This window comes from Drosophila subobscura, chromosome U (assembly GCF_008121235.1).
Source record: "Drosophila subobscura isolate 14011-0131.10 chromosome U, UCBerk_Dsub_1.0, whole genome shotgun sequence".
Lineage (NCBI taxonomy): Eukaryota > Metazoa > Arthropoda > Insecta > Diptera > Drosophilidae > Drosophila > Drosophila subobscura.
This window is the reverse complement of record NC_048534.1, coordinates 21,518,629-21,543,644: the sequence shown is the minus strand read 5'-3', so window position 1 is coordinate 21,543,644 and position 25,016 is coordinate 21,518,629. Positions and strand designations below refer to the sequence as shown.

The 25,016-nt window shown below is 42.9% G+C and overlaps 1 protein-coding gene across 1 annotated transcript in view; it reads left to right on the top strand.

Annotated features, from left to right (window-relative positions):
* The window catches only part of LOC117902769 (leucine-rich repeat-containing protein egg-6), a 50,139-nt gene extending 29,598 nt beyond the window's left edge, over positions 1-20,541 (top strand). Inside the window, exons 2-4 of the mRNA XM_034814362.1 lie at positions 14,617-15,630; positions 15,689-16,026; positions 20,382-20,541. Of these exons, the coding sequence (XP_034670253.1) occupies positions 14,648-15,630; positions 15,689-16,026; positions 20,382-20,398 (1,338 nt within the window). The 5' untranslated portion in view covers positions 14,617-14,647 and the 3' untranslated portion in view covers positions 20,399-20,541. The remainder of the gene's footprint in view (positions 1-14,616; positions 15,631-15,688; positions 16,027-20,381) is intronic.
* Positions 20,542-25,016: the final 4,475 nt, after the last annotated feature.

Here is a 25,016-nt window from a genome sequence, read left to right as displayed (position 1 = left end):
CTTTTTTATTCCTTATAAAGTATTTGTATAATTTCCACACCAACCGAAACACTTCAGAGCACACTGACTATAATAACAACTTTCATCTCATTCTTTAGACGCTTTCCTAATGGGTTAAAGCCCTCGGATAGGCCTGCTGCTGGTTCTGTTTTTCTCTGTCTAACTCTCCATCGGCGCTTTCTATTTTTATGCGGCGCGTGTGTGGAATCAATGAAATGGAAGATAATTGCACACACAGCAGCATTTCCATTATTATTAACATTTACATGAGCAACAAGGACAGTTGGTGTGGTGAGAGAGAGAGAGAGAGATAGGGGGCAGAGGGAGTACGATAGGGCAGGTGTGGCAGTGGCAGTGGCAGCAGCAAGAGCAACACGTGTGAAAATCAAATTCCATGGCATCACCTACGCAAATTACAAAATGAACACACGCAGCGAGCTGTAGGGGAGCGGGTGAAGGTGAACAGAGGGGGGGTTAAGGCCCTTGCAAATGCCTGAGCAGCAATGGGTTAAGCGCGTTAATCATTTTAAGCATTGACCATCTCTTTCTGGCCCATTCTGCCCCCCTCTCTCCCCCTCTTTCGTCTTCATTCATCGATGATTATTGCGTTAATTATTATCCTGTTCGGGTTGGGTTGTATGCTGGGTCCATGGACCTTCGCTGGAGGGGTTCCGTGTTCCAAGAGGCATATTTGTGCGTAAACTTCAAAAGGAATCTCTGCTATTTTCGTATGAGGTGCGAGCTCCAGTTAACCCTGTTCCACTCCTTTCCTTTCCCCAGGCTGAGCACAAAGGCATGCGGGCGAAAGGTCCTTGTCCTGCCGATGCCTTCGGGTGCGTTTGTCCAGCTGCCGCATGCCACATCTCCTGCAACATTTTCCTGTTGCTGCTGCTACTACTCCCTGCTCCAGCCCCTGCCCCACTCCCTGCTTCCTCTCGTGGCCTGTCAGCAGCAACTGACCTAATAATCATTTTCAAAGCGAAAAATTGTTGTTGCTGTGTTGCTGTCCAACTTATTTTATTCACACTTCCAGGAGGAGGAAAGACCCTGGAGTTTGGGTCCAAAAGTGGCTCCAGCGGGTGTTTAACGCTTTGGGAAAACATTTTACTCTTTTTTTGTTAGCCTTTTGCGGCTGGCTGGAACTTCCTATCCAAGGCCTATTGGACAAGAGTTTACTCCACAAATGTACCAGTGGTTTTCGTATATTTTTGGTGAGCTTTGAAGATATGTGTATTAAGAAAGAGTTAATTGAAAAAGTTGTGAGGGAAAAAGTTGTTTTTGGTACACAATGTGGTAGGAAGATTGGTTTGGAAATACATATATTTTATCCAAATTCGTCTTGTATGGGCTATAAGTAGGCTCTAGCCTGCTTTTATATTCATAGAACTTGTGATCAATTGCAAGAAACATTTACTATCTTTACCTTTTAGGCTTAAGTATTCTTCAGAAATATTTGTCTTATTCGTTGGATTAACCTCTCCAAGCTGCCCAAATCAACTAACCATTCCAAATACCATTCTCACACCCATTCACATCAGCCAAACCTTGTCACTAATAGACCAACCCAAGGGCATTTCTCATGCCTCAATCAGTTAATCTAAGAAAGAAAAGCAGAAACGGATACAAGCCGGACTTCATTAAGAGGCCTCTCAGCTTTTGAACTCTTCCCGAAACTAAAATTGAATCATCAATCAAAAATATGAATCGAATGCAATCGAAATGTGACTGACTGCACGAATCGATGATATTCAGCTGCAACTGCCAGAAGACCACAACCACAAAAAAGTGATCTAAGAACACGAGAATTCGAGGGGAGAATTTCATAATTAAGGTGGACCGTGCCTTCTCTTGCCTCACCTTCTGGCCTTTCGGAATTCTCTGGCCTGGCACATCCATCCAAGTGCCAATTAGGCATTTTGTACATTTTTCTTGGTCAGCTTCTGTTGAAGGCGACAATTACCAGAGCCAAAGTATTGACCACAAAACATTTGCCTTCGCATTCGACTTGACATTTGTCGCATTATTTGTTTCTCTCCAGCTCCCTTCTCCCGTCTCCCGACTTCTCTCGGGGACTAATCGAAATTAAATGACGTGTGAATGTTGGCAGCTGTTTCGTGTTGGTTCTCCTCTCTTGCCGCTGCTGCTTTGGCTGTTATTATTATTGCATAGCTTTCGATTGCTGTCAGCTCCCAGGTTTTGGCTACCCCAATTGTCACTGGCTTCGTTTACAATTGTTATTTTTTTTTTTTTTTGGTTCTCTACTAAGCAGGATTGTGTATTTGAGATATGGCACTATACACATACAAAGTGAGAGTGAAGGTCAACTAGTTATAAATAAATATATTCAGTGCGTTCCTCCCAGGAAGCATTTAGTGTTTATGATCCAACTTTCATGTTTCCACATTTATTTGATATGAAATATATTTAAATTTATGGAAAATCTTTTATTTATTTTGACATTTCATTAATGCAATGGAATTTACTTTGAATTATTCCCCATTTTAATAGGGTATTCCAATAACGACACCCATAACAGTCCTACACCAATATGCCCCCGTTCTGTACTATTGATTGTCGTCTTTTTTTGGTCTGTGGTTTTTATCAATTTAGCTGTTATGTTGTTGGCTATTTGGAGTAACCAGACCTCAGACCCTATTCGACCAGACACCAGAAGGAGCCATAAATTATGACGATTGTCAATGTATGATTACAATTGCGTTTTGGGCGATTGCTATTGCGATTATGATGACGATGACGATGTCGATTACCAACTGCCGTTCAATGTTGGCAGCTTTCATAAATTATGTGTCAGTGTTTCACGCCTCCTACGAATATTGGGACTGGGGCCATGAGTCGATGGTGGCTTCTGCTCTGTTCATACTCTTCCATGTTGAACATTTAATTAAACTTTAAATAAACCCGAGAGATGGCTTCTTCTTTCGGATTTCGCCTCGAGTGATTTGTGGATCAAAATGGAGCTGTGAGAAAATTACAAACAAAAATATCAGTCGATCATCAGTTTTTGTGCCACTTATGTTTGATTAAAATTTGTTTAATTTATGTTTCTGCTGCTGTCAGAGTTGACCAATCGTTGAACTTGTCCATAAATTGTTCAATTTTATGCTTGATTTGCTATGGATTGTGTGAAAATCTGGATGATATATTGAAGTATTTGATTATGGAGTGATGATGATGATCGAAATGAGGCTGTTTTCTACCATAAACTGCTGATGCCTTTCCCTGGGAAGTTCATCTGCTTCTCCGACTTGCAACTGTCATCAAATTGCACTCAGCTTGTCATTATTTACAGCTTTGTGCTAATAGTTTCATTCGGCAGATGCAGACACTTCTTATAGTGTCTGAGGCAGCAGTGTTTCCCAGTCAGAGTTAGCTAATTTACATATAAATTAAAACTAGAAAAAGTCTAGTGGAAATATACACACACACATGGAGCTCCATAGCTTCAGCTACTGTATGCCAGCAGTTTGTTAACCTCGACTCAACTGCGTCTTGTTCTTGGTCTGAGTTTCTCTACTCATCTTTTGGCTTTCAAGTTGGTCCGCCCCGGCATTCCATACAGAATTTCATAAATGCCAAGCAATAAGCGACCCAAAACGGCACGAGGGATGTGCAGGATGAGGTATAAATCCCAGAGCGATGGAGAGAGAGAATATCATGGAATATCATGTAAAAAAGTCGAGCCACATATGCGACACTTTGCTGCACATGTCCTGGCACAGGACAAAAGGCATCTCATGCACAGAAAAACCGCAAAATGCTTAAATGTCTTTGATGGGTTGCTCACAGCCAAAGCCCAACCATATCCCTCCCCCATCCAATGGGGTCCAATTTTAGTTTTTGGTTTGGTTTGGCATTTTGTGTGCGCTTCAAAGAATGTTAACGGTTCGAATTTCAAATATTTTCTCTGTTTAAATTGTGAGTTGTAAAATATTTGGAATGGAACTACCCCCAACCGCCACCACTGCAACCTCTTTGATCTGGTAGCCGATTGATATATCAGATCATTAATTATCTGCTGGCCTCTGTGTGTGTTAACTGTTTGAACTTTTACCAGTCTCTCGTTTGCGAAGGCGCCTACTTTCTTGGCATATTATTTGTACAATTTCACGGTGTCGATACATATTTAGTTTATGGTGTTTTCTTGTCTCGATTCGTTTTGGCTACTCAACTGAAAACATTTGAATTATCATTTTGTGGCATTGCCTAATGATGATTGTTTCGCATTTAATTGGTTTTTTGTACAGGTTTCGGCAGGGAATGACTAGCCAAAGAAATCGATCAAAAAATGGTACGGGGCATGTAATGAGGTTAAATGATTGGGTTTCTAAGAATTTTTTAGTGAATGTGAACACATTTAAAATACAAGAAATGTTGTATTGTGAATGTTTAAAATCTTTTATTTGCCTAACCCTATTCCCAGTTAATCTTTTCTATCCATCGGAGACCATTACAACCAAACACCATTCCATCTCTGACCAACAATCTTACTTAAATTTCAGGCCATAGCAAATCCATTGCCCCTCTAATGCATTACAAGATCCAGCCAAGAACATGGATTGCCTATTTCAGCCAACCCCATCTGACATTCTAATTGCCATAATCCATTTATAAGGTAACATTGCCGCACAATGCACAACGACCCCAACCAACAGGCAGGGAAAAGCTAGAGAAAAAGAGGAAAAACAAACAAAATAAGCCAGACAACAACAGCAATAAATGGGAAAAAATGACTTTTTTCAGTTGTTGCAATATGACAAGGCTAGTAAATACATAAATAGGGCTGAGGAAAATGTCGAAACAGCCCTTAGATCTCGGGGGCCCACGACGACGACCACCCGCGGTCTGCAGTAAAATGATACAAAGAAATGCGAGACCAGACAGGGACTTGGACTCCGATTCACCAGCGTTCGTTCGGGGAAAATCCTTTTTATTAGTGCGATAAAAGCCGGCGAAATATGGAAAAATGTAGGTACATGGGAAGCGAAAGTACGGAACGGCAGCACAACGATTTGCATTGCCTACTTTGCGGCGTCTTTTATTTATGAATTTCTTGTACGCTTCTTTATTTGGCTTGCCTTTCTCTCCCCTTTCCTTCTATACTAGGAAAAGCTGCGCTTATTATAATTTCCTTTTGTGCATTAGCCAACCCATAGACCCACAGCCCCTGCCCCCTTGACTGCTACCCACTGTGCACAGTGGGCTAAATGGATGTTCGTTGTAAATGTTCCTTCTCGGTTTTTTACGATTTGTAAGTGCAATCAGTTGTACAAATGCAAATCTCCCATTGCTAGGGCTCTTGGGGTAATGGAATCCTTCGAATCTCAAAGTCAACTAAGTCGTTGAAATGTTTTCTAATAAGATTTCGCGGTATTTCCCCGCACGTGTTGCTTTAATAAGCCGCTGCGGTGCGGGGTGCGGATTGAGTCTGTTTTCCCCCAAAAACCGAGTCCAACCACCCGAACAAATTACCCTAAAAATCTCAAGAATTTTTTACGCATTTTTTGCCGGATTTTTGCCCCCATTCATAATGATTTTTTCGTTCGAGTTTCAGTTTCATTTCGGGCCTATGATTTTGATTTGTGTGTTTATCTTTTGAATTTTTATTAGCAAATAAGTTTTTTTTTCCGTTCTGTGTTTTGGGTTTTGTAAAATTAAAACGAGCGGAAATGATGGGAAATAAATATCCGCTTACAATTAGAAATGGATTTCCCCTACCCCCGGAACATCTGTTGTGGATATTGCAATTTAATCATAGGAATTTTCGATTCCGAGACCAGCGCCTCCGTTCAGTCGGGACGGACAGCTGTCAATTTGAAGCATTTGGTAAATAGGGACAAAAGTTATAGACTGATAAAGCACATAAATTGATAGAAGTGTTTACAATGTTGTAGATAGATTTGTCTAGTCGTCAGTGTTTGCCTTTGGCTAAATATCGAAACATGTGTGCAATCCAGAGCTTATCGTCGGGTCCCACCATCAGCATTCCCATTCCCACCCACTCTCTCGACAGTTGTCAATAAACTAATGCGAGATATGTCTGTATGTGCTGCAGTCTGGGAGAACTCTTTGACTGGTAATAGTTCTGGTTAGAGCGATTTCTGCTTCCGCAACAAAGTTGTCGCTTTGATGTTGGCCGCCTCAGTGCGGGGCTTTCAATTAGCTTTACACCTTTCGCGACTTCTGAGTTTTAAGCCGAGTCGGTGGAGAGGCCACACAAAGCGCGCTGGACGATGAGTTCCAAAGAAGAAGATATATGGATTCTCTTGAGGCCGAAGATAATCGATAGGGATGGGAGCGTGCTTATAGATTTTGGTGTGTTGAGAATGCCAATGAGAGCGGATTGATTGCAGTAATCAGTAATACTATTAGAAAATGGAAAGAGCAAAATTTCCATTAATTCATTTAAGACTTAAGATAAATTAAGATGAATCCATTTATTTATGAGGAATAAGTGAATCGATATTCCTTTGTTCTTTTTTTTCTATGAGTATTTATATTTTCAACCTCGGATTTTCGTCCTACCTATTGTACCAAATCTTTAAGAAAGTAACAACTGAACTATCATTTAAAACCCGTCATAGCTTCACCGCAGACCTATCCCGGTCTCGTGATTCCATCACGCTCTGATCCCTGAATATCGCAAGTCTCTCTGTGTTCATTTATTGATCGTTAAAAATGATTTAGATCTGACAATGAGACATTGTTAAAAGCGACGAGGAGCTCGTAAAATGTTGTGGTTTTTCGGTTTTTGCCTCTCGCCTTTGGTGAAAAAGATATGAACGAAATACACTCAAATTAAACAATTTTTGTTACTGTTTGCCGTTGCTGCTACTGTTCTCAGATATCTTTTGTGGTTTTTGCGGTAAGGAACATGTTGCTGGCAACATACCAAATACCCCAAAATGTTTCCCAGCAACATGCTGGCGCAGCAACAACAAATTAATGTTGTCCAAACACGAGAAAACCTTGTAAACTGTCGGCCGTTGAGGAAGATTCCCTTTTGATTTTTGGCAGGCACACACAGACAGAGGCACAGTCCAGTCCATAGGCAGAGGCACAGTCCCCAGAGCCGTAGCCGTAGTCGCAGAGTCGGCTATGGGAACGGGCTTCTTACCCAAAGGAAGCTGCACGCACAAGTCAACCAACAAGTTCTGGCGGCTTTTGACTTTGGCCTTTTGCATGTGGACTTGGCTTTTTGCTTTTGTTGTTCCTGCATTTGTTGCACGCTTAAATGTCTTCTAAGTGGCGTAAATCTTAAATTGTTGCCCCAGGCCCAGGCTCTTTGCTCTTTTTTATGGTCTCAAGACTTTGATTTGCTCTGGCAATCGTCGCAGATTTGGGAGATTAGTTTTAGTTGCTGATTTGCTGGACTCTTTTTTATAGGAATTTTTTCCTAATTTTACGAGTATATGCAAATTTCAGGTGAGAGTTTTTTTATATAATTTTCAAAGATGCATTTAGTTCTGCACTTTTTTTGGGCCAGACGTTATGGTTATGTCTGCTTTTTGCTGTGCTCACAAGCAACTACAATTTGAATGAAGTATAAACTGCAAACAAATTATATATTCTTAAATATGATATCAGAGATAGCTCCTCCCTTTGAGCTTAAGTCTCCCTTTAATCTCATCTTCTAAGTCATGCTTTCATTTCCTTTCATCGCAGCAACTGCAAGTCTTTTCTTTGACATCAAGTCAAACAATACAATAACTTCCAATATAAATTCCAAAGGAATTAACAGTTCAAGTGTTACATAACGCTGGCCTCCATATCCTTCTCGTGCTGCTCAATCTCCCCACAATCGATCCACAGCGCAGCTGTCAAAGTCGAAGGAAGCATCAAATAAATGACATCGAAATTGTCAAAAAAAGAAGAAACATTTTTGTCACGCAGCGAAGTCGATGACGTCGCAGACGGTCGCGTAATCAGTTCCGCTTAGGCAAGTCACAAAAGTCAAAGGAGAAGTTGGAACTATGCAGCTTGCGAGGCCTATCTAGAGGGCTGATGATGCCACTGGCATTGCTACTGCTGATGATGATGACAGCCGCGTGTGATTGACAAGGATTTATGATTGTTAAAATTTTGTAAAATCTTCTTTGGGGGTGTTGAGAAAAGCCAAGTAGCCAAGTACAGACGAAAGTGAATGACCTGCTTGCACTTTGCTTCTAAAGAAAAGCTGATAAAACAAACACCAACATGCATTCATTCAAATGCTGTGAAAATTGCATATTACGAGTATGTGATGTCGTACAGTAAACAATCGTGAAGGCAACACGAATTTCAGTTATGTTCAAACTTAAATGCATTCAGAAAAGGATGTTTGGAATGTTGAATCCTTATATCTTGCATGCTTAGGTTTCCTTTCTTCAATTTCTTAACTTTAAGCTCTGATATATTTTACCCTTCTCGAGTTCCTTTTTAGGCCAATCTCCACTGTAGTATCATTCATTTCTCTCTCTTTTGGTTCACTCACCTCTTGGCGGAGCTTGTGTAAACATTTTTTGCGGGCAAATTTTTGAATGCGCATTGCATTTCATCTCTAAACGAGATATGGGCGACCAGGACGACGACGAGAACGAGAACGAGTCCTTTTCAAGATGTTGAACGAAAGAGAGACAGAGAGAGACAGAGCCAGAGCCAGATAGAGTGGCAAGTGTCTGCTGTGTGCATGAATATTCATGCCTTGTTTATGCATATTTGCGTGTCAAGTGATTCCTTCTCCACTCTATCGCTCTTCTGCTCTGATTCCCATTGCTCTTCTACTTCTTTCTCCCTTCTGTTCCACATGCTGCGCGACGTATGCGCAATATTTCCGCTTCTGCTCTCGGTTTGCTTTTCAAGTTTGTTTGCCATTAAGGATGGGGGGTCGGCAGGGTCTGAGTCTGACGGTGAGATTGGGACCCAAACGTTGTGTGAAAAATTTTCTGTTTATGCTCACATTTCATTTGAACGTGAGTTTGTTTGTTTGCCAATTTGAAGTGCTAAAAAGTCGGTGCATGAGCCCCCAAGGGAGCTACGGTACACATTTCTCCGACAGGAGCGGGAGCTCCTAAGGGGAGACGGACTTTGATTGCAATTTGTGCTGTGTGTGCAGAAAATGAATGTCTGAAAAGAGGCTGTTGCAACATTCCTGGCCTGGTAAATGGGCAATGCCACTTGCTACTGTGAACAAGGATGCATCAGGGGAAAGTCAGGAAAGAAGATGGGTTAGGTTTTCGAAATATAAAGTAGGAACACTCAACGAAATGTTAGCATTAAAATTGATCAGAAACATTGCCTTATTCTCAGTTCTGGGTCAATACAACCAGTCGGCCATATGTATCTCCAAATACTAAGAAATTCCCAACCATTTCCCTGCTTCCCCTGCTTTAGCTTACTCCTTTCACAAGTAATTTATTACGAGTGCTATAACGAAATTGTTTCTCAGGTAAAAAATATGTTCACATCAGTCTGATTTCGCTAGCATGCCCATGACAATTGCCAAGTCGAAATGGGGCGTGACCGGGCATGTTGCACTCCAGAGTCTCAACTGGAAATTTGCCATGGCCTAGACAGCGACGAAGGCGAAGGCGAAGGCTCCGATGATGGATACAGAGACCGAAGTCAGAGAGTCAGTTCGAGCACGAGCAGAACAAAATGTGGCCAAATGCCCTTGAGTGATCTATGCAAAGCAATGCGGATCAGTTGAGAGGATCGATCGTGGCCAAAAGGTGGTTACGCGGTTGGTTAGGCTGCTTTGAGGCCACAGCGAAATGAAAGGTAGCCGTTGCCAGTAGCTCGGTAGCCGACTAGTCATCAAAACTAGGAAATTAGCATAGACATAGTTTCCTTTTTAGCTGCCGTTTGGTTCGTTTCGTTCGTTTTTTCTGGCTCTGGCGTTGACTCTGCCTCTGACTCGCAGCCATTGCCAAAGTGCGTAGAAAATCATGAAAATGGCTACTGGAGTGGCCAACAAGTATGAAGAAGAAGATGGGAGATGAAGATGAAGACGGTGGACTTGGTGAGCCTCAGCCAAGGGCATTAATTTCATACAATTAATGGAAATTATATGAAATTATGAGTGGAACATTGAAATTCCTTGTGAACATCACCCGGGACAACAACCAGACAGCGGAATCCATCCACTCCAACTCCAAACCCGAGGGGTCTCTGGGGGGTACACTACTGGCTTGGGTGGCAAGTGTTTCACTCTCGAAGTAATTCCCATTTCCACAACGCCAAATGAAAGAAAATTAAATTTTTCACTGTCTTCTTAATTGAAACATTAGCCAAACATTTTATCTGTCCCACACTCCATGCTCCCAGCTCACAGTTCTCTTTTCAGCTCTCTGTTCATTTACATTCAAATTAACTCGTAATGAAAACGAGTCGGGGAAAACTTTGACTTTGACTTTGTCTGGTGCCTCGTTTCTGGGGGTTGTGGCATTTAATTAGTTGCTCTGATTGTTGCCCGTCCTTTGTTTATTACTATTTGCCAGCCATTCCTTTCTGGCTTAGTCAGTGGAATTATCCACGCCCAGTTCTGCCCCGGTCTGGTTTACGGTTCTGTTTGTTTTGACACTCATTTAATGTCCATTTGATGGCAGTTACGTTACCTATTCGATTGAATGAACAATAGAAATTAGGGGTGGTTAAACAGTCAATGGAAAACAGTGGAATGGTAAATGAATGAAGTCATTGGTGGGAAGACACATTCGGCTGCTGTTTACAGTTTTCACATTTGAATTTGAATATAACTAAATATACGAATCAATAAGAAATCTTTTCGGGAGTCTTTTCTTTTCTTCCTTTCTGTTTCTGCCCTTCATATTGGGGTTGTCATTGATACAGTTTCCAATTGCACTTGCCACAACCCGTTCCCACCCCTACCTTAACGTACCACACCTCGCAACACCCTTCTCGGGCTACATGCTAACAATTTCTCAGGGCGAAATGTTGCCGTGGCAAAAAGAAAACAAGAAAACAGCAACACGTGCCCTTTTAATTAAAATAAATAAATAGGCGCAAACACATAAATAAACAAAACGCGGCAGAACTACAATACCAAATACCAAATAGAGATGATGGAGACGTTCTCAATTACTCCCGAGTGGAGTTCTCTGTTGTTCTCTGCTCTAACGATCAACATTCATGTCAAAAATGCTTTTGCCTGGTATTCAATTTCATGCATTTATGCCGGATGGGGTATAGAATGGGTTGGGCCCCAGGACAAAAGAGTTGGCAGGAGAGAGGATTGGGCCTGGTCGCCTTGGGCTATGCCATGGTTATAAATACGAGTATTTTTCTGGTTCGTTTGTATTTCTTTGTGGAACGTGCGCATTCGAATTTGAAGCGAATTATTATTTAGTCGAAGCGAAACGAAAAACGTTTCTTGGAATAAAACCTTGGAGTACAACTTAATTTTTCCGTATACGAGACGGCCACAATTTGCATGTGGAATAAATCAAATGTAAAACGCATAAAAGACGCCACCACCTACCCACACTCAGAATACAGGACGGACAGGGTACGCCACACCCTGTCCAGACACATCCTGAGTTATGAGAAGCAGGAACCATGGCATGACTTCGGAGAGGGAGAGGGACGGGGGACCTTTTGTCTGGGCAGGATTATGACCATTTATTTGCTTGTCCTGTGGCTGAAAATGGTAAATACTTTTCCCCGTTCTCTGTGCTCTGTTCCTTTTTTTGGGGGTAAATACATTTCCACGTTCTTAATATTGAACGAAAATACTTTCCTGTGTGTGTGTCGGGGCGGGGTGGTGGGTAAAAGTTTTAGCCTAAGGCGATTTTCCCCAGTACAAGAAATCAAAATCAATGAAGATTTTGATGTACAATAGTTGAAGCCAAAAAGCAGCACCAATGAGGCTTCTACTTTTTGGTTCCAGAGGTTCACTTCGGTTCGAGTTCCAGTTGCCTGGGTTTGGCTTCCTGAACTTTGCTTGCGCCCTTTCATGGATTATGCATCGCTTAGCCCAAACGCAAAACTTTTAGCCAACTCAAATTATTTATTACTAATTGAAGGAGTAGCAGCCGAAGCGGCCACAGTACTGTGAACTCTTTGCAATGACTTTTCCTGGGGATTTAATTTGATTATTTTACGCAAAAAAGCATTTTCCACAGAGTTCAATTTGTCAAAGTTAATTAAATCGAGTTAAGAACTTTATTGAGCATTTCCTGTGCCAAACAAATGGAAACCAATCAAATTTAATGTGAATTTACCTCGGTGGCAGCCAAGAGAAAATATGTATCTCTGGTCCAATGGCCAATGGGCAAGCCATAATAATAATTTATGTGATGGCAGCGCCAGAAGATCTGCAAGCGATATATGTGTGTACGAGTATGTAGGAACATACATACATACATATGTACATATGTTTGCTTCATGTTCTTTTTACTTGAATACTCTTAAGAGTATGGGAGAGGTATGGCAGGTTTTATTGTCAAATTTGTAGTTTAAAGAAATTTAATAAATAGGAAAAAATAAATAAACCCTACAGGAATATCATACCTAATTATATCTGTACTTATGTATGTGCAGTAGGAAGAACTTTGGAATAATCTGAAGAGTAGTAACAAATCTTCTAGATAATAACGAGGAGGAGATTCTAAAGAGTTCTCCCCTTTGTTCTCACCTTTTATGGTTGAAAGGGCTCCAAGTCTTACAAACTTCCACAATAATATTGCTTTAGCTTCACAAAAGCTCCCAGAAGGGTATTCAGACTTCATTTTTGAGCACATGCCGCTGCCCACTTCTTTGTATTTTTCATATAAATGCACAACATTTTGATTGATTCAATCAAAACGAAGCAAAACGCAAAAACAGCGATCAGTCAGTCCGAGTGCGGGACTAAGAAGTCGCTGTGGATGCTGAAGTCGGAGATCCGAAATGTTGGAGGCATCAGGTTTTCTGCATGCCTGTCACGTAATTTATTGATTTAGCTCTTGGGAATACGAGACTGTGGATCGTGAAAAATAAAATGTTTGCCACTGCCAGCAGCAGCAGCAGCAGCAGAAGCAAAAGCATCAGCAACCACATCCGAGAGACAGACACAGGCACAGGCCAAGACCTGTGCATGTAGTGCCTGGGCATGATGGCTGACGAACTGGACCCGGCCAGACTTGGGCTGATTGGTTGTCGATCGATTTGGCTGGCGGCCAGACAAATTCAAATGCATTGGCCCCGATCTGTGAATGCAACTGCTCCTGGATGGACGGGGGATAAACGCGAGGGGATCAGGGGCACTTACGCATGTACGCCTCAAACGATACACAGAAGAGGAGAGCAGAGCACAAGCACAAAACTTGATCATCGGCAGGCCACAGCGATCATCGATCAACAGACAGCTGGACAGATCGACCGACAGACACACAGACGGACCATCGACTCTCGAGAGCTCTCGAGAGATAATGGCCGGCTTGCCATTTTGCATTTTTGCATTTGTAATGAAACTGAAAACCAGAATGAATTGTAATTTGTTCGAAATCAAGCCACGGCAGCAGCCATCCCCATCCCCAACCCATCGGTTCGGTTCGGTCAAGTCGCAGTCCCAGTTTTGAGCACAGCACAGCGGCGATGGTATCTACAGCAAAAGAAGACTACATTTGCGATTGAGGATGTTGGTTGTTCGAGATGTGCTGATGTCGATGGGGATGGGAATGGGGATGGGTCTGTGGCTGCTGTGGGCAGAGGTTGATAGCATTGAACTTCGGTATGTGGCACAGTGGGTCGCGCATGAGGAATCATTAAGCCTAATTGTTTTCTTCTTGAAATTCTCCTGAATTAAGGTAATAAGTGCGATTTAACCCTAAGAAATTGAACTCTGTGTAAAGATGTTTGGGAGAAATTTGAATGGTAAATCTTCACAAAGATTTAGTTGCTTAGAAAATTAGCTTGAGAGAGTCAACTGAGAACCCTAGATATAAACTACCGTTCACACCATCTCCAACCACTGTTTCTTGGCTTCTTTTCTCTTGCTCCCAGCCTCGGGTCGTCTCCGTTCGCATCTTCATCTCTGAGTTTTGCTCGGAGCCGCAATTCGTATGTAAAGTCGGGCATTTTCAACTGTTATCAGAACGCCGACTTTTGTGCCTCTTACAGATCATCTCGCACTCAGGCAGTCTCGACTCCCCAGTTCCCATTCCCCAACCCATCCATAAACCAATGCAGTCCACCAACGGCTACGCAAATGGCAATTTAAGTCATTTTGTTTGCAGTTTTTTGCGTTCCTTTTTTTGTGTAAGGCGAATTCAAAATGGTTTAATATTATGCACAAATCGAGCGAATTGCGTAGTAAATTATGGGCCATTAAATGGAGCAGGGAAACATGGTAGGCAGTGGGCAGCGGGCAGGTAGGCCACGAGAGAGGCTCCAAGGAGTTTAGATACCTGGGCCACAGACCAAGCCCTGCCTCAGGTGGGAAAAATTTGTGTAAAAATGGCGCATAGCTGACGGCCTGTGGCTGTAAAATGGGTGTATTACGCAGAAATGCGTGCTACCTGCAGGAAAAACCATTAGAAAAAGAGTCGCAGCCTCAGGAGCAGCTGTCCCCTTGCATTATGAAAACTCACATTAAAATCACTTCTCTTTCCCTTGCAGCGATCAGTTTGGTTTCGAAGATCGCCTCAAGATGTTGCCTTTGCTTCTGCTGCTCCTGGCCACAATCTCTCCGTCGTGGCAAGAGGGAAATGAAACACTTAGCTACCTGACGAAGGCTGGCTGTGAGGCCTTGATCAAAGATCCCAGTCTGTGCGAGTGTCAGGATCAGGACATCAAGTGTGAGACTCTTCAGGTGAACAGCGACAGCGAAAAGCTATACAGCATTAGCTGCCACATCTTCGATGCCAGGGGATTTGGCTATATACCACCCTTGAAAGTGGGCAACATTGGATCGCTGACCATTCAGAACTGTGCCCTTCCCAATGCCCACAGTATTCCTAACCTGATCACTAAGCTGGGAATCACCAACTACACGGAGCTGGAGGTATTCAACTTTTTTGATCCCAAGAAGACCGATCGGGCGGAGGTGTTGCAGCAGCACTACACAAATCTACCGGGCCTGTCGAAGCTCACCATTCTGGGCTTCAAGTCCACGCTGCCCGCCGACTTTTTCAAGAATGTGTTCGAACTGAAGCATCTGTCGCTGAAGGGTTACAGCGATCTCCCAGCCACCATCCTGCATCCCCTGACCAATCTGACCAAGCTGAACATCGTGATCAAGAACATACAGAAAGTGGCCAGCCAGATCTTTGCCAAGCAATCGAAACTCAAGCATCTGGTGATCGATTGCGATGTGAAGAACAGCAGCGTCGAGATGTCCGCCTTTGCCTCTGACGAGCTCTGGCACATGACCGACCTGCAGTCCTTTGAGCTCTTCAACTGCGGCGACAATGTGCCGACAGATTTGTTCTGGAAATCCGAACACTTGGCCTACATAGGCATTCGCAGCAACATCAGCTATCTGCACAAAGACTTTCTCCAGGCCCAGAAGCGACTGCTCACCCTTCGCCTCGAGAGGAACAATATTGCACGACTGCCGGATCAGCTGTTCTACTACACGCCCATGCTTTTGGAGATACATTTGGCATTTAACAACTTGGATCGCATTCAATCGTAAGTCGAGCCTCCTATTTTTCCATTATGTATCTAAATATATTTCTCTCCGTTTCAGTGGTCTCTTCGACAAGTTGAAACAGCTTCAGGTGCTCAATCTGGAGCATAATCCGATAACTACCATCTCGCCGACAGCCTTTAATACCTTATCATCGCACATTTATGTGGGAAAGCTGTACCCGATGGCGGAGACAGCGGTCTGGGCACGAACAACGAATGCCACCATCTGCGAGGAGGAGTACATCTATGGGGTGTGCATCTACTGCAAGCGAGACGAGTACATTGACCACTTCGCCGACAAGGAGAACTGCAACAAGCCCACCCTGAAGGCCAAGGAAATCCTGGCCAAAAAGGCCCAAGAAATCCAACTGAAATTGAGCTCAACGCCACAAGAGGGTGGGTAATCTGAGACCTACTAAGACACTCGAACAACTTTCTCTCATTCCATACTCATACCATACCGATTTTTGTACAATAATTTATATTAAATTTGACAAGCGACTGCCATTCGCATGCCCATTCCATTGCATTGCCAAAATTGAAAACGAAAACGAAATCAGAAGCTAAAAACGCATGAAACACAAACAATATTAATATTTGTTGCTCGCTTTCAACGCCAAACGATGATAAGAAGAGAAAACTTCTGGGCGGGAGGGATGCGATGTCTGGGTGCGAAGTCAACAAAACATTTTTATATATAAATCATGAAGGAAAACAATTTATCTTTTGATTTGTAGCCAGGGGTTGGTTCTGCCAGCCACGGAAAATGAAAGGAAAACTTTTTTTGTTTCGACAGCAGCAACAGCAACAGCAACAGCACAGGGAGCAACATGTCAAATCTAATAAGGCCTAATGTTGTCTTCCTCTTGGCCACCATTCCGGGATTGTAAGTGAAAGTCAGACAGTTGCAGTTCTTTTTTTGTTTTCGGTAGACATGGAATGAGTCAAAGCAAGTGAATTATGCGGGTCATGGGGGTACTACAGCGAGAGGGGAAAGGCAGTTCAGATGATTTCAGATTGCTATCATTTGTGATAAAAAAATATGAAAGAAACTCCAACTGACAGAAGCAACAGCCCCGGGAGTGAATGTTTGTATGTTATGCAAATCATATTTGACATTTGTGATTGTTGCCCTAACATATTCGTTCTCGAGAGGAGAAGGGGTCCCACAGTGATGACAACTCATAAATGTCAAGGATATTACATGCTATCTGTGATATCTGTGGGTTGCCGTTGCCCGAGATGAAAGTAGATTGAGCAGCAATCAAATGTAAATTTCTAGAAGTGGAATACACTTAGGATAAGCGCTGAAGAGAGTTAGGGGTGGGATAATCGGAACCCTAAAGAGCTCTAAATGTTTTAAATGAATGCTTAGAGTAATCTCATGGATGGGATATGTTGTGACGCTTCTGAGTGGCTCAGACAGATGTCTAGAAAAGAACTTCCAGCCTTTGAGGGGATACTTTAGAGTCTTGGGAGTCTAAGTACAGTGAAAACATCCAAGGAACTTGAGAGCGTTGCCTTTCCTTCAACTGTCACCTACTAATGGGTGTTACCCCCTTTTTTTTAGTCTTCTTCAATTCCCCACTTTGATGCGCTTTAATGCAGGCCATAACTCATGGCCTCCACGGCGGCAACGACGACATTCTAATCTCAATTTGCTGTTTGAGTTGCCACTAATAAAACGCACGACAAACTGACACCACTGCAACGAACCACTGAACCACTCGCCCGAGCACGAAGCCACCAACGATCGCCCCCAGATACGTGGCATTCGATTTGGGTTTACTTTTTTAGCTTTCTGTGTTTCCGATAGACATAATTTGTCGGGGCGTGAGGTGACACTGACAGGGCCAGGGACAAGGACAGGCCGAATAAGTTTCTAGAGATGGTTAAGCTAGAATTTAGCGATACTTGAGGATGAACGAAAAATTCTAAGAAATATTTTTGTGCTCTACGAATAGCTATAGAGCTCCATATAGGTAATTTAAAGAACGTTTCCTTTGTTTGAATATTTATTGCTTAGCAATAGATGGATGTTATTTTGCATTAACTTCTTCTGAAAGTTATATAAAGAAAGTGTAACTGAAACGAGTACGTTCCTGGCAATATGTACTCTAAATTCTAGCTAATTTAGTTCCTTTAGCAATACCACTTTGATTCCGACTAATTTCTCATAAGCTCACACCACAGCCAACAGCAACAACCTTTATGGACTCCTCTCTAAAAGGCGACACACGACCAGCGGCCGGCTAACATAGCTCACAAGAGAGCTGTGAGGCCTCTGGGCCCGCCGCTCCACAAATGCAGCTTTTGTACTACTCGTATCTGGCGGATACATTTCAAAGCAATGCCAACTGGGCTGCGTTTATCGCTTGGTAGCCCCACAGACAGACAGTCGACATTCGGACAGAGGAGCCATAGCCATACCCAAAGAGGCAGCAAAACAAACAAACTCGCGAGAGACAGAGGCAAATGCAGAGAAAGAGCCGTATGTGAAATTTATGGGCATCAACGTTGAATTTGAAGCGGGACCCCGAAAACCTCTGGACCTGAGCTTGCGACTGCGACTGGGTCCACGAGTTTGTAGTGGAGTGGAGTGGCCTGTCCAGGAGTGGACTCGACTCGACTCGCCTCAACTCGACTCGACTGGACTAGCTTCAGTGGCTGGCTTGGCATTTGTAATGCCTAAATGCTTTGGCGAATTGATTTTTGGTGTAAACGATGTGCAATTTTAATGGATTGTGCTGCCAGATAAGCTGACCAAAGGAGGGTGCCTGGCGATGGACACTCCACAGAGTACAGTGGACAGTCCGGGGACCCTGAATCGACTTTGGCTGACTTAGCGTCCGTTGGTTGTGTCGTTTAATTGAATTTGTTTTGATTAGTTGTTGCAGCGCAGCAGGGCATATCCAAGCATTTTACAAATGCAACTTAAAGTGTTCTCTCTCCCTGGAATTTTAAACTGCCAAAACAAGAACAAACTTTGGAAAAAAAACGCAGAACAGGACAGAACAGAACATAAAACCTCTCATGCCTTGAGGGCCTGGGCTTTGGCTACCCAGCCAAAATTGACATTGTTCATAGTCATAACATGACGGAAAAATGTCAATTTAAATATTTGCAAATATTTTAACAAGACATGGCACAAAAAACACAGGAGCTTGGCGCTAATTTCACATGTGCGAAATAAAAATTTGCGCACATTTTTTTTGGCCCACAAGAGAACAGAAACCAAAACCAAAAACCCCAAAAAAGGTGACGCAACTTTTTTAATTAATTAAGAGAGAACCGAAGAGATAGCAGCAGGAGATGGATGACGTGGAGGGAGACCGGAAAGATAGCTGAAGGCTTATCAAAATATTATGCACAAAATGGGAAATGTATTTCGACTATGAGTGAAAGGAATGACAAATATTTAGAATTTGATTTAATATAAAGCGGACTTCGAATATGCTTGGATCATTTTAATTCCTTCACCTCTGACCTACTTTTGCTTTGTTTTGCCAGACTGTTCCTCAATTTAATATTTATTTTTCTCAGCTGAAACTCAGCTTTCTCAGTATTTGCAGTAAAACATAACGTAGCTAACCCAGCATAGTTTAGGCATTTTGAGTGACCCATTCAAATTCAAATACTCCCCACTTCACACCCTACTCTCACAAGTCAATTAGACAGTGAGAGACCAAACACAGAATGCCCAGGCCTGAGGCCATGGCTGGTCAAAATCCAAATCAATTTGAATGACTGGCCCAAACCAAAGTGCCAGCAATGCAGTTAACTTGTTGATTTTGCCTCCCAGGGCATGATGTTCTCGAAAGAGACTGAGTTCATGTTGCACCTCATTCAAAACTGGGGAAAATTTCAATTGTTGATGCGTAAAAGTCAATTTGTGAAACGAAACTCCAGTCGTAGTGGGAGGGAGAGTCTGAGTCCAAGGCGGAGGTCCTGCAGTGTGTGTTTGTGTAGTGTATGCATTTCAATTAGAATAAGATTGACAGATAAGCTGTGGGGTGGGACCAGAGCCCTTGCACCGAAAGCAGTTACAGCCGGAGCCCCAGTCCCAGCCATAGGCACAACAATGGATCCGTTGTGCACTTGTACACTTGTGCACTTGCACTGGACGGATAAGGTTAAGCGCCAACCCAGGGGGGGACCAAAGACGATATGCACTTGGCTTGTGGTTTTTCGAATTTAATTGAATTTAATTGATTTGGTTTTGGGTTCAGCTTGGTCTTGGGCATGGACTCTGGGGGGATTCTGCACTTTTGGGGTTGGTTTCCGCATAGTTAGTGTAGAGGTAGAGGTCTTTAAAGTTGGCCCGGGACTGCAACTGGACTTTGCTGTACTGTTAAATGTTGCATGACTCTCCCGAGTCGGCAGTGTAGAGTAGCAGTGAAAAATTGCAGCTGTCAGCGTTGCCCAGAAAAATGATTTGTTGATTTTGTTTCTTGTCTCGAAACCTGGCGAGGGTATGGGAGGAGGGTCTTGCATAAATCATAAAATGTTTTACATATTCCATACATATTTGATGCATTCCCCTATTCATGGTGCCCCCATACAATCTTGTGTGTGCAATTAAAGTTAATATAAATGTTTAGTAATTATTGTGTCTGTCTCACTGTGAGAGTGGGGTTTGCTCTGAGTGGGTTGAATGAGCTGCCTTTTGGCCAACCACAGCTTGGTTTAACTTGTAATTGACTCAACAAGCCTGCCAAAATGTATCTAAATTGAAATTCTTTCTCTTGCAGAATATTTGGAAGACTAAACTCGCAGGGCCCGCTGGACTTTTGATATTATGCATCAATGCTAAGTACAATACGAGTAGTATATGATTCTATGGAAATGATTATGTATTCAATGAAAAACTCAATTGACAAATAAACTAACAACAAAATAGGTTAAGCTTAAGGTGCTGTTGAAGTAACTTTATTTTATTGGCATCTCGAAGAAACGATCTTCGATTGTCTCGTTCATGATTCATACATAACTCCCCAAAATAAAACCCAAGGGAAATACACGCAACTATCAAATATCCCACACAGTCGAATGATATTTCTCCCACACGAGTATTTTCTCTGCTATTAGCCCCCGCCAGAAAACTAAACGTAATACAATAGCATTCCATTTGCCATGCAACAATGGAATAGCCACGGAATGGAACTAATATTTGCCAAAAATGCCAAAGCAAAACGACTAACATAAAAATCACAATAAAATAAAACAAAAGCAGGCAAAAACAGGAGGAAACACACAGAAGAGAACAGGATTCCATGTGTACATGTTACAGGGAGAGGGATACTCGTATACAGCTGGAATAGAGGGTGCTCTGCTGAAAGCTTTCTCCAGTCTTGCGCCTTTTGTATGGTTGATGTGTTTACATGGTGATTTTTTGCTGGCACGCGATATCCTTTTTGGCTTCAGCTCCATCTCCCACTCCCTCGCCTCCTCCATGTGTTTGTCCTCCTCATGACTGGTGCTGTCTCGTGGCTGTGGGTCTCTTTGCTTCTGACTGGCTGTCATATATAGGGAACTATAAAATGTTCTGGCACATACATAAATTCAACTATTGTTTGAGTTTGTTGGTCCTTCGCAGGCGGTTTGTGCCTGGCATACACATAATTGTTGCTAGTGTTCGGCTGCATTGTTGCTCAAACAAAGGCTGAGACAACATTTGTCGTTAGCTATTTATTTGGATTTATTACCTAGTCGATGCCACACTGCAGTTAATTAGAAGGGGTTTGGATTGAAGAAAGTGTAGGCAGGGGTAAGAATGGTAACACAGGAACCACTTTTGACATTTTCAGTCATCAGTGGAGCAGTATAAATAGTGTGATTGGCAGAGTAAAATACCGCCGGCTGAGAATACATCGTGCAACAGCCACTCAAGGGACAGCTGAAGGCCAGCCACAACGTTGCAACTGCAGAACAAGGTGTTCTCTTTCTCTGTGTGTCATGTCTTCATTGCTTGATGCAAACAACAACAACATCAGCGGCAGCAGCAGCAGCAGTAGCTGCCACAAATTTATGCACGCACATGCAGCTGGTTGCAATTTTTTGCAAGGCCTCTGATGTTGCATGTAGCCGCCTTTTTGGGGCGTTTTGCCGACTGCCGACTGCTGACTGTCGGACAGGAGTGGACTGCTGCAGGTGCAACAGCAGCACGTGGCATGTGCAACAATGATGTCAAACAAAATATGCAGTCAAATCTAACAGACAGAGCAAAACAGCACATGGGATGGGCACAGGCACACACCGCACACACTCCATGGATGTGATTGGGTTGTCACCAGGTTGTCTCTCTGTCGCTGGATATTTCAAATGCCATTGAGGTGACATTTTTTTATAAACTAAGGAATGCATTGAGCCATGTAATGTTTGATAAATTGTTGGCTGTTGTGTATGAGAGTTGTGGGGAGATAGAATTTCAAACTATTTCAAACCATTCCCATTATATAAGCCTTAGTTTCTCGATCAACTAATATTGACCCCACCAGCAGTTAACCCAACTTGTTCAAATAGCCCACAGGACAATCGACTCAACCATTCAATGCCGACACAAACATATCAATAATTTATCATATTTAACAAAGTCACGCCCTCTGACAAATCGCAGTCCGGTGACCACCCGGCAACCAAGCCACACAATGCCTAAGCATCGAAATTAGCGCAAATAACAATTAAAAATGCTTGAATGCATTTAATTACGAGTATTTTGTTGATTTTTTGTACAAATATGCTCAAATCAAATGAACGAAACTAATCAAAAATGCAATTGGAAAATACATTGCACAAATTAATTAAAATGATCAAAGCAGAGGCCAAAAACAAACAGTTAATGAGTTGATTAATAAACAATTAGAAAAAGGCTAACGGTGGGAGGTAAAGAAAGGGTAGACGGAGTAAAAATAGTTGGCAAATCGATTGAAATTTATGAGCTGGTAATTGACGCCCACACACACACACGGTCCCCAGCGCCAGAGCCAGAGTCAGAGCTAGAGCCAGAGATCGGGCCATAACTCAGCACTTACCAAGTGGCGACTGTTGTAAATCAAGTGAGGCCCAACTTGTTTGCTCTCTTGGCATGCAAACTTGCCCCAGCTGGAGTCGCAGTCTCCCCCGTCAGAGTCCCCAGTCTTCGTCTCAGTCCCAGAGTCAGTCCCCGATTCAGACCATGCCTTGGCTGCCGGCCCACTCTCAGATCCCCTGCTAGATACCCGAAAATTTTTACTACTACCTCTACCATAGAGAGGGTGTTGTAGGACCCACTGCCTAGCACAAAAAGTGGGTGGAGCAGGCTCCGCTCCCAGTGGCAGCCACTGCACTTGGCTTCTGCAGTTGCAAATTTCTTACTTCGGCCTCTACCTGGACACGCCTACAACTTTTTTTCAAGCTGCTGCTGCTGTTGCTGCTGCTCTGCTGCCCTCAGGTTCTTTTTTGGGACGCAAACATACACACACAACTGTTGATTGTCAGATAAGTGGCCCACGACTCGACTATGCCTTTGCTTTGTCGGAGTACGAGTGCGAGTACGAGTATGTATTGGTTTAGGGGACTCGTACTCAAGCGCAAATATGTTAATTGCAGTCGAAGCAGCAACAAACAGAAGCCGTAAGGCAGCTTCGTATGGGGACGGGACTCAGGGAGTGTGAGATGGTTGCCAGACCGAAGGCAGCAGATTGTCAAAGTTCAAATTAAAATAAATGTTTCACAGCATTAATTGCTTCATTAACAGGAAAATGACACTAAAGATCGCAAAATTACAGACCAGCAGCGGAATTGCGGTGCTTAAATGCGGAAATAGATTTAAGTTTATTTATGTGATACTTTTAAATCTTTGGGATACTTATGTATATGTATCTATTTATACGAATCGGATTAGGTAACACATCTTCTTCCCAACATTCCATTAACAATGATTATTCCCCTATGATTTTCTTTGCCCAATCCTAAAGAACAAAACCTAATTTTGAAGCCCCAAGCAGACCCAAGCAAGCAGTTTCGTTTAAGGAATTCCCAAAATTTTCGCTAAATTGAAATTAATTTAGAGACACAAAACACGTTAATTGAAACATTAGAGCCCAACATTTGATTGCTTAATTTACATGAAAATTAACTAAACCAGGCGGCGCTGGGTGAGAAGGCGAAATCACAGACCAGACCAGAGAAAAATGCGACCGAAAAGATGCCAGAAACAGCAGAGGAAATCCCGCACTACATAGAGTCCCATCACAGTCATCATCCCCCAATTTAGGGGGGGAGAACAGAGGACAGTTCGAGTTCATAAAGACGCAGACCATTAAGACGTTTTAATTCTTGATTTTGCACCCTCGTTCGGGGTCCAGTCGTGGCTCATGACCCACGACCCACGGACCGAGAATGCTGTCAATTTCTGGCCTTCTCGTGCGGGCGGGCTGGCGGACTGCTTTATGCCCTGCCTTCAACGTCTGTTGCCTTTTTCTGGTTGTCGTTTTATTTTTAATTTCGTCTGAGCGCGTCTTTTTTATGCCGTCGAGGCTCATTAGATTTGCAAAATGTTTTTCTCATCTCTCCTTTGGTGATGGTGGTCGTTAATGTTATTAGGTTCTTGGTCTCTGACCCTCCATCCACTCCTGGAATACGCAGAGCCACCGCACGGTCACCCACTGCCAACAGGCAAATGCAATTGGATTAATAAATGCCATTAGAAATAGCAAGTGTTTTATTTTTATTCCATTTTGGGGCGGATAATTTGTATTTATGCCATCATTTCATGCCACATTAGAGTCGAGTTATGGACAGTGACAAAAAAAAGTACAAGGAATGTGAAAATGAAATATTGGATGTCCCCAAAGCCAGACTGCCTCGAACGGAAATGGAAATAAGGCAAATGTCAATATCCGTTTTGGCATTTGTTATTTTCCGTACTGTCACGTGTGGTATGGATGGGTGTGTAGCGAGCACTATGCAACCACATTTTTTGGACAGCAATTAGAGGAAGATACAGTGAGAGATTGTGGAGAGAGGCAACCGCGTTTTTTATTTTAATATAAATGAAGTGAAATTAAAAGGCAACTGTTGACAAAGGCACAGCGGTCATGTGTGACCGAAAAGGAGGAGAAATTCTCATTCAATTTCCACGGTCATCAAAGCAAACGCACGTGTCTGGGCGGTAAATGAAGTCCAGCAGCAGCAGCAAATGCTTTTGACACCTTTCAGTCGAGAGAACAAAAAAAGTACCCAGCATAAAAGGTCACAAAGCCAAACAATTAGAAAGGTCAGGTGGTGGCCACTGGCCAGTCCATCCACCCCAGCACCCCCGACACCCTGGGCAGACAATAGCCAACGCCCCCGCATCATCGGAGGATGGGTTAATAATATTCAAAAATCTCTGACCGCCTGCTAAT